The following is an 11,248-nucleotide window of genomic DNA, read 5'->3' as shown; positions in this document are numbered from 1 at the left end:
AAGTTTTATAAATTGAAGAGAAGAAAATAAACTTGTACCTAATATTTCTAAAACGGAAAAATTATATTTTAACCTTTAAAATAATGCAATTTTGTTTTGTTTTTATAAATACAATAGAATTTGAGTTTTTAGTGTCCATTTCATGTTTTATTATTATTATTATTATTATTATACAATATTAATAAATTTCTTTTTAGTGTACGTGAGAGTTATTATCGATATGTTATTATATATATCCTTAACTGTCAAGATAATTTTCAATTGAGTTAAGGTAAATCAACAAGGATAAGATAAACTTAAGTAGAGATCAATAGTTCATAACAAGTCGAAGATTAATCATTAAAGTCCTCCGAAATGATCAAAAGTAACAAAATAACCTCCAATTGAGTTAAAGTATATCTTCTTCTTTTTTGGGATAAATACTGCTAAGATAAACTTAAGCAGAGTTTAGTACAATTGGAAGATTAAAGTCCTTCTAATAATCAAAAGTAACAGACCCCGAACCAAATCAAAAGGGTGAGAAAAAAAATAAAGAGAATTATCCATTGGTAAAAATCAAATTCGAGTAGACTTTGATATCATTAAGGGGAAACCCAAAAATTAAAAGACAAAAATAGATACTAGTATATACTATATATGTATTTAATATGATAGAGCCCCCTGGATGAAGCAATGTACATAAATGTATGGGATTATTTATTGTTTAATACTAGTGAATACACGTATGTATGAAACTCATAATAATTATGAAACTCATAATAATTATTGTATGACCACCATGCTTCTCCCGCCAATTCATTATTGCTGCCGGGAAAATTAATTTATTCTTTTTTTTTTTTTGGGTAAGAGAAAATTAATTTATTCGTACGTTGGTACTGTAATTATAGCTTTAAATTAAAAAAAGTCAAGTCATCAAATTTTGACGGCATTTACTACGTTTGTGTAAAATGAAGATGATGGTGCTATTGCCACGTAACGTGTTACCCGGGTCATAACTCTTTGTGACAAAGTATAGGTCACAGACCAATGATTAACATCATTTATAGCAATCTGACGATTGAGGATGGGCTGTGAGGAAGTATGGGGTGTGAGGTTAGGAAGAGAATAGGTGAGCCTAGGAAGTTTCGCTATCTGATAATCTATCACCGAGGATGGGCCAGTGTGATTGGCAAAAAAGGCATGGACCCCAATTCCACCTCTTAACTTAATAACTGTGACCTCTCTGACTTGTCTCTTGGCTCAATTTCCGATTTGCTTAACAACTCTCTTACTCTCACTTGCATTCATGTGCGTTGCACCATCAAGATTGGGCTGCCAGAGTACCACGTGCACCATGAATAAAACCATGAATTTGTACAAAAATTATGCTACATTTTCCTTTAAGAAAAAAACATGCAAAGAGTTTAGGATCGCATTGTCTCAATTTAAAGGCGTAGTAAGCGGTTTTTGGATTACTTTTTTCTAAATATTAGTAGTGAACTCATGTGTAACCATCGGAGGAAAAAAGAAAATAATTTATGCGCCGAGCGCATAAGCCATCTCTTTCATTGATAGGTGGCCTCACACTTGTGAGGTCTACCTGTTAGTGAGAGAGATGTCTCATGCGCTGGACGCATGAGATACTTTCTCACCACTAGTGAGTGTGGCTCAACAGTAAGAAACTCTCGAAAGCTCTATTTATTTAATGACTTGAGTTTTAATTTATAAAAATGTAAGGCACAAGTAGTAGTATGTCCTGTTGTAAACTGGTGGTACCTTTTGACTTACTTAACCTATACCTTGGGGCGTGGGGCAATGATTACATGCGCGAACTCCCTCTTTTTTGGTTCCTCAAATAAAAAAATAAAAAAATAAAAAAAATATTTGTAAATAGTGTAATTCAATTACAAGTTAACAGTTATATAAGTTGTAGAAAAGTATATTGTCTTAGAAGAGTACAAAAACATGAGATAAATAATAATAAGATGATTAATTAAAAAAAAAAAAAAAAAGGAAATTGAAAGGTAGAGAACGTGAGAAAAATAGGCTGACTTGTGTCCGGTTAGCTCTCTTTATTATCGAAGGGAATAAACCTTATGAAAATTATATAGAATCTGATTGTATATTTATTATTTTCTTCATGGATTTCATTGTTATGATATAAATTTCTATTATTGAGAGAAACTTATAGAATTTCAATAACCCCTAAAAGCCCAACCCATTTGTATCTTTCCTCAATTTTGATGCAGTTGGCTTTATCTTATGTTGGTACTTTAGCGGATGATGATATAAAATAGGAAGCAAGATTTTTCAAGAATATTTCCTTTTGTTTTGTTGCTAAAGGATTGCAACTCCACGGCACTTGCTTGAGCTGTTGCTACTCAGTTTAGAGCAGGCACGATAGTATGGCTTGAGGATTGTTGTCATGTTTTATTTACCTTATACAATGAAGCACAAGATTTTAGTGGGCCACTCTTCCAAGAACTGCATTGGAAGATCTATAATCCACAAAGAACCACTCAATTGGAGTGGTATTGATGTGATGCCGGCTAAAACTTCTTCAACATTTAAGTATAAACTCACAAATCTTGAATATTCAGTTTATAACTAGTACTAGGATTTTTCTCTTATAACTTTAAAATGGGTGTGACTTGATGTTTATATAGAACTTAGGTTGAACCATGATCTTAAAAAAAAATCCTCTCTTTTTCTTAATTGGGGTGTGTGCGATGTAATGGTCTTGATGATGGGAAAAAATTTCAAAATTGATGCCCATAATAGGAGATCATGGGTTGGTGGGCGAGGATCTTGCCCCTTTACTCAATGAATTGCATATTTTCTATATTGGGGAAATTCGTCATTCTCTCATTGCACATTTCATCATAGATGCAAATATGTTAGATGACTAAAAAATGTATGAACAGGTCAAACTAGATGAGTGATTCCCATCCGCTTATGTACCACTAGTGGCATCTATTTCCATTTGAATTAAATAATTATTAATTTTTTTAAGATGAAAACATTTGTCCCTTTCTTTGGAATTTAATTTTGATGATTAAGTCTCAATTTGATTTAGCTTTTTTTATATTTTGGGCTTTTTGAAAGAGTGGCATTTTGGAATTATAACTCCAAGGATGCAACGTGAAAACAGTGAAGAAACACGTTTCATGAATCTTTAAACACATGATTTTTTTGGGTCTAAAAAGTAAAAACAAACAAACAAGCAATGAATCTTCTTGTATATACCTAACAAAAATTAACACACTGAAACAAAGAAGGAAGTTTGAGACAATCTTGTAACATAATTTTTTCTAATCAATAAAAGGAAAATTAAGAAATGAAAATATCGAAACAAACTTATCAAAAACAAAAATATCGACTTATTAGGAGATAAATATCTATCTCCCAAAAAATCAAAACAAAAACAATCAAAACTCCCTCCAACAAAAATCATATAGATACGGCGGCAACCAACGGACCAAGTCAAAGGTGTCAAACTTAACCTCAAACCTCTGCGACAGTGTTCACCACGCTCCAAAACTCGCGTCTGAACCCACCTCCTCTCTCTCTCTCTCTGTCATTGATATTGTATTTCTTCAATCTCTCTCTCTCTCTCTTTCTCTGTCATTGATAGTGTATTTCTTCAATCTCTCTCTCTCTCTCTAGTACACTACGGTCTCTCACACAAACCCATCTATCTCTCTTTATCGCTTTCTCTGTGAGTTTCTCTGTCTCTGTGTGTTTTGTTAGCGAAAAAAGCTATGAAGGCTTCAGATAACGACCCCATAACCCTCTCGACCCAACTCCTCTCCACACTCCAAAACCAAATCTCACAGACACAAAGCTTCAAAGGCAAATGGGGTCTGATCAAAACCAAGCTAAACGACCTCCAAACCCAACTCACAGACTTCACCGACTTCCCAAACTCTCGTTCCAACCCACTCTCTCTCGACCTCCTTTACTCCATTTCCCACACTCTGAACGATGCTGTTTTGCTCTCCGCAAAGTGCAAGACTTTGAGCTTATCGGAAGGGAAGCTCAAAACCCAGAGCGAAATCGATGCTGTATTGGCTAAACTCGACCGCCATGTCAGAGACAGTGAGATCTTGATCAAGAGCGGTGTGCTTTCTGACGGTGTCGTTTTTGAGTCGAAGAGAGAGGCTGTGAGAGCTGAGTCGAGGAGTTTGATAACTCGGTTGCAGATTGGGTCTGCTGAGTCGAAGAACTCGGCGTTGGATTTGCTTTTGGAGCTTTTACAAGGGGATGACAAGAATGTGATGATCGCTGTGGCTCAAGGCGTGGTGCCTGTGTTGGTGAAATTGCTTGATTCGAGCTCGTTCGAGATGAAAGAGAAAGCTGTGAGTTTGATTTCGAGGATTTCATTGGTGGATTCGAGCAAGCACGTGGTGATTGCGGAGGGTCTTTTGCTTTTGAACCATTTGTTGAGAGTTTTGGACTCTGGGAGTGCTTTTGCTAAAGAAAAAGCATGTGTGGCACTTCAAGTTCTGACCTTTAGCAAAGAAAACGCACGGGCTATTGGTTCTCGAGGTGGGATTTCATCGTTGTTGGAGATTTGTCAAGAGGGTACTCCTGGTTCTCAAGCTTTTGCAACTGGGGTTCTGAGAAATCTTGCTTTGTTTAGTGAAATTAAAGAGAATTTCGTTGAGGAAAATGGGGTTGGTGTTCTTTTGGGGGTTATGAATTCTGGGACTGCTTTGGCTCAAGAAAATGCAATTGGGTGTTTGTGTAATTTGGTTTCTGATGATGAAAGTTTGAAGCTTTTGGTTTTTAGGGAAGATGGGGTTCAGTGTTTGATGAATTTCTGGGACTCTAATAGTAATAACAATAGGGCTCTTGAAGTGGCGGTGGAATTGTTATGTCACTTGGCTTCTTGTCAAACTATTGCTGAAGTTTTTGTTTCAGAAGGGGTTATAGGTAGGCTTATGGGGGTCTTGAATTGTGGTGTGTTGGGTGTGAGAGTTGCGGCTGCTAAAGCTGTTTATGAGTTGGGGTTTAGTACTAGAACTCGAAAGGAGATCGGTGAATGTGGGTGTGTTGGTCCTTTAATCAGAATGTTGGATGGTAAGGCTGTGGAAGAGAAAGAAGCTGCTGCAAAGGCTTTGTCAATTTTAATGTTGTATGCTGGGAATAAGAAGATTTTTAAGAAGGATGAGAGGGGGATTGTGAGTGCAGTTCTGCTTTTGGACCCTTTGGTTCAGAATTTGGATAAGAAATACCCTGTCTCCATATTGGCCTCGCTTGTGCATTCAAAGAATTGTAGGAAACAAATGGTTGCTGCTGGTGCTTGTCTGTTCTTGCAGAAGCTTGTTGAGATGGATATTGAGGGGTCTAAGAAGCTTCTTGATAGCCTCGGTCGGAGTAAGATATTGGGGGTGTTTTCCAGACCTTAGCAATGGAAAGTGAGCTCGAATTGGAACAAGCATGGTTATAGGAACATGAGGATGATTCGTTGATCTGTATGTAAAATTAGTTGTGTTTATTTGTTTTCAGTTTTTGTTTATGGTTTTATCTGTTTTTATGTTTACAATCGCAGTTCGTTTGCTGTAGAGAGGAAAATGTTACGAGCTTCATTGTTGATGCATACTTCTTTGTAGAGACATAATCTTAGGTTTGGTTACCTAACTCGGTTGGAGATGATTGTTTTTTTTTTTTACCCAAATACTCAATAATAAGTGTTGGTAGCTAATATGTGAGCTTATACTTGCCCTGATTGATAAGGGATTAAGGCTTAAGATGAATTCTTTCAAACTAACAACTCACAAGGTTGGTCTTCTTGCTCTTTCATTCTCGTTTGGCTGTATTTTATCTCTATGAGATGTTTGACTCCCGAAACAATTATCATGTTGAACATTGGATGAATTTTATTATTGATGCTAAATGTTAAGATATTTTGCTAAAACTAGATTTCTACAAGAAAATATTGTGCCTTTGGCTTTGATTGTTATGAGTATCTAAAATTTTCCTTGCTGACCCCTTATATTAATGTGTATTTCATTGTGGCTTCTAGTCATTGTAAAGCATATCATTTAACTTATCTGGGTGGATCGAGTAATTAGTGTTTTGCCGTGCTTCAGAAACTTCTGAGTTCAGGTCAAGGATTAAAAATTCTTGGAATTTGCTTTTAGGCTATTACCTTAAATTCATGTTTCATAAGCTTCCCTTATGTAATAAACAAGTCTTTCTAGCTTTGAAACCAGGTAGATGCCTCTCATTTTCTTATTTCGCATTATAGTCTGGCCTCTCAAAGTGACTAAATTGATGTCTTAATTGGTTTGCCATGTAAGTAATAATTCAGATTGTCACATTAAATATATACTAGTTTGGTACCTTAATACATCTCTTTTTTAATGTCCACCTAATTGTGGGTCTAATGCATGTGCATTTGTTCTACGCGTTGCCCGAAATTGCAATCTTGTGTTGGCAGCAGCCTAAACAAGTAGGGGTATGCCTGAATCTATTTGCACTTTTAAGCTAAGTTCTTGTGTTCTAAAAAAAACTATTTGGTTGAAACCTCCCTCTGCCTATGGCAAACGAGAATATTGAAGCCCTTTCTTAATGTCATTACCTTAGTTGAAAGTGAAGACAGCTCAACCATAGAATTTATTGGTCACTTCTGGATTTTTATATGATTTTATATTTTAGTTTAAGCATCTACCTTTTTCGATAGAACTATATTAAATTCATTAATGCTGTCTTTGGTAAAAGTGAACCTAAAGTTTCTGTATATGTCTGAGAATTACCCCACAGTTTATCAAATATCAAAAGTATGTATCCGAATAGATGACCCTTTAGCTTTAAGACAAAGAATGAAGCAGTTCAGTTTTTGGTTTACTTTTTAGCCTTGGATTGTTCTGTGGGTTAATAATGGTCAATTTGTATAATATTAAATCTGGTACCGGCATTCTTTCAGTCAATCTTAGAGTTTTCATTGACATGCAATTAACTAACTGCATGAATTCCAGGTTCAACTTGTAGATTTACTTTGAGCTCCCATTCATTACACATGGAAGCAAGAGAAACAATAATTTTCAATCCATTAGTGCCTCCACTTAAGCTACCACTTCAGACAACAGGCCTAGCATGCACAATTCCTGTTGTGTTCTCTATTTTTGTAGGCAAAGTTAAAAATTTAATTGGTTGTAGATTGTAGTCTCTCTTTCTCGTAATTTAATCTACATGTTGAACCTGGAATTCATGCAGTTAGTTAATTACCAAACTGTACTTTCATTTTTGATTTCCAACTCTCAATTTGATCTTCTTGATATTGCTTGTATTTTTTCAAGGTGCTTTATGTTCATCATTATGCGCATAGAGTAGTCATTTTCATCTTCAATAATTTTTTTTTTTAAGGTGCTTTATGTTCATCATCATGAACATAGAGTAGTCCTTTTCATCTTCAATAAAATTCTATTACTTATAAAAAAAAATCAGAAGAATTGAGTATATTAGGATGTATTGTTGGGGCAAAAATCAAGAACCAAAATTATCGATCAAGAAAAGCAGGATAGGAAAAACAAGAAACTTGCGACAGAGTCACAATCCAAACAAAGATATCATGTAAGGAGAAAGATTTAATATCTAGTAAGGACCGTTCACATCCCTCAAAATATCTAGCATTTCTTTCATTCAAAATACATTGCATCAAGCAATGCGGCACAAGTCTCCAAAAATCTATTAAATTTATTATTATTATTATTATATACACACATACATGTACGTGTACATATGTAATCCCTTCTTTGTATGTTTGTTGATATGGTATTTTAAAAGAAAAATAAGATTTGTATCATCTATGGGTATATTGGCAAGGCTTTTCATATAGTTGTAACTTGTGTGCCATTGCTATTCTAACTAAGCCCAAACTTGTTTTGATGCTTTGAATTCTAGCTTGTCTAGAGTAGAGTGGGCTATATCTACACAGATTTAACTCATTCATACATAATATTAATGTGGGACAAAACACATACCTGTGATTTTGTGAACGTACAATCTAATTCAATATGATCCACACAATTTGGGAATTACAAACATACTGTGTTTCTCTCATTGCCTATCTGTTCTCTATTTACTAGCCCTTAAGAGGGTGGACGTGGCAACATTGGGCTTAGAATGGCCAATCTGCTGTGCAAAAAGTTAAGAGACAGTACAAATTTCACGTACTCTCTCTCTCTCTCTCTCTCTCTCTCTCTCTGCCTTTGTAATGTGAGAGTGAAATTTTCAGTATAAATTTCACGTACTCTTGCTAAGTTTTTTTTTTTTTTTTTTGATAATGCACAATATCATTAAAAGGTAGAAACACAAACATCATTCCTCCCCTCCTTGAACACTGAAGGAGGGAGGGAAAACATTTTACAACAGATATACAACTTTTTTATAAAAGCAAACTTAGCAAGAGCATGTGTAACACAATTTGCATCCCTTCTAACCCAACCATATGCACAGGAAACAAATCTACGACTAAGCTTTACAACATTGATTAAAAGTGTAGATATAGACTACTCTACATTAGGCAAGCTAGAATTCAAAGCATCAAAACACGTTTAGGCTTAGTTAGAATAGGAATGGCACACAAGTTACAACTATATGAAAAGCCTTGCCAATATACCCAAAGATGATACAAATCTTATTTTTCTTTTATAATACCAAATCAACAAATATACAAAGAAGGGATTATATATATAATAAATTTAATAACATAAAAATGTTTCATAATTATTGATGTGACCCATTATGATTGGTGCATCAATAGTAAATTTATGTAAATATGTTGCTACTCCAAACACAACATATCTCCTTAACAAGTTATAAAAAAATTGTGTAAACTTTTGACTTTCTAACATTACTATTAGGCATAAGAAAACAAAGCAAAAAACAGGGGAAAAAAAAAAAGAGAATAAAAAATAGCGTAAAAAAATCAAGAATTAGAAGCCCGAAAGTTATGAATGAAAGATAGAGGTATGTCTTGTTCATTAACATCTTGGAAATATTTTGCCATGGTTAGGGCAGTTAAATCAACTCTCATACGGGCTCCAGGCGATTCATTCATCTAACCATATACTAGAGCTACTTTCGATTCTGCAATATTTTGTTCATTAATTACTCCAGATTCTTTCATTTCCATGTAAAGATCATTTCCTTCACGAGTACGTTCACCTACTCCGCCAAATACAGATACACCCCCATGAGCTTTGGCAATGTTGTTGATCAATTCCATAACAAGTACTGTTTTAACCACTCCAACTCCCCCGAATAGTCCTATTTTTCCTCAACGGCGATAAGGGGCTTAAAGATCTACTACTTTAATACTCTAATTTGGAATTCTAATTTGAGTTTCTCTTAGCTTCACCTATTATATATATAGACTAGCTTGTAATTCCATGCATATGCATGAATCCACTTAAAGATGTAATACCACATCAAATGATCTGCGTTTACTTGAAACTCAAGTTTAGTAAATCCAATTTCTAAAAAAGATTATATAAATAAATAACTTCAGATATAGACTTTTCAGTAATATTTTTTTGCAAAAACTATAAATTTGGTAAAAAAGTTACCCAATATATGCACTCCAGCAAGTTGGTTGCAAATTTGATCTAACATGAGAATGTGACATTTTGTTTTTCTCAGCTCACATATTCTAGAACGATATCTCATGTTCATTATTGATTTCTTGAGCTTGTGCATGCATATATACCTCATCGATTTGTTAATATATATATATATATATATATATATATATATAATATGGTCAATAATTAATCTATTTGATGAATACAACAGCAAATGACTCAACTCAATCCTACCTTTTCCTATATAAAAAAAATACTTATTTGGTTTGAAACAAGTGATGATGACTCCTTCATCCATAGAGAAAGTCAACTATTTGAACTGCCTCACCAATTGCAAGTAACATGAAGTTTTGGTTAAAAGATTTATAGTAATATATAATTTCTACCCTACTAACTATCTGTGTAATGCATGAATCATAAACGAGTTGGAAATTTTCAAAGCTTCTTTTCGGTACGTAAATAGTCAATAACATGTGATTAACTTATTGATAATTACGTTAGGTATGCATGCTACCACATTTAATTTGATGAAGAAAGCTATTGTCTAAAACAATAAGTAAACAAAATAGCTAGGTTAGCTATGTTAATTTGATGAAGAAAGCTATTGTCTAAAACAATAAGTAAATACAAATGTACGTTAAAGCATGAATTCTAGACAACTAGAAATCCTATCTTTTTCCCACACACAACAAGCTATCATTTCATTTGTTTTACAAGTGTATAAAACTATTTTGAAAGTTAAAATACTTATTTTGATGTGGACTTAGAGGTTAATATCTATAAGGTCTTTATTTACGTACACTTCTCTTAAAAAAAAACACCTAACATCTATAATTATGTTGGATAGTATATATACACCTATCTATTCCTATTATTAGTTTCAGGAATCAAATTGAATCCCATTATTTACATTTAGTAAAAAAAATGATAAACCATCATCTTGGGCGTGTTTTGTTTATAAATTTATAATTTCCTCTAAAAAAATATATATAATCCGAATTATTGTATCATCAATCTATGTATAACCTTTAATTTTTTTTTTTTTTATAAATATAATTAATTGTACTTTTACTTAATTTATCTTTTAAATCAAATAAGCTAATAAAAATATGTTATCCTAAACCGATCTTAAGTGACTCATCATTTTTTTTTTTTTGGAGAAGAAAGTGACTCATCATTTAGTTTTGAATAATGATTGTATCTCTTTCTATAAATTTAGGTTAGAATATGTAAGGCTTCTAATGTATATCACATTAATATTTTGTCTACCAAACATATAATTTCTTTATCACCGAATGAAAAAAATGACTAATGATTGTATCTCTTTCTATAATTTTGTGTTTGGGGTTTATCACTTGCTCCGCGACATTAACTGTTGCATGCAGTTTTGGTGTTGGTGTGTGAGTGTATTCCCTTATCTCATTCCCCTTCCCCTATATGTGTGTGTGTTTCTCAAAAAAAAAAAAAAAAAAAAAAAATCAACAAATATACAAAGAAGGGATTATATATATAATAAATTTAATAACATAAAAATGTTTCATAATTATTGATGCGACCCATTATGATTGGTGCATCAATAGTAAATTTATGTAAATATGATGTTACTCCAAACACAACATATCTCCTTAACAAGTTATAAAAAAAATTGTGTAAACTTTTGACTTTCTAACGTTACTCTT

At 33.5% G+C, this 11,248-nt stretch overlaps 1 protein-coding gene across 1 annotated transcript; it reads left to right on the top strand.

Moving 5' to 3' along the window:
• Positions 1 to 3,587: 3,587 nt before the first annotated feature.
• Positions 3,588 to 5,693, top strand: LOC126701647 (ARM REPEAT PROTEIN INTERACTING WITH ABF2). The gene has a single exon (XM_050399938.1). The coding sequence runs from the start codon at positions 3,741 to 3,743 to the stop codon at positions 5,388 to 5,390; it is 1,650 nt and encodes a 549-aa protein (XP_050255895.1). The 5' UTR covers positions 3,588 to 3,740; the 3' UTR covers positions 5,391 to 5,693.
• Positions 5,694 to 11,248: the final 5,555 nt, after the last annotated feature.

This window comes from Quercus robur, chromosome 10 (assembly GCF_932294415.1).
Source record: "Quercus robur chromosome 10, dhQueRobu3.1, whole genome shotgun sequence".
NCBI lineage: Eukaryota > Viridiplantae > Streptophyta > Magnoliopsida > Fagales > Fagaceae > Quercus > Quercus robur.
The sequence above is the reverse complement of the archived record's forward strand: the minus strand, read 5'-3'. Positions and strand labels throughout refer to the sequence as shown.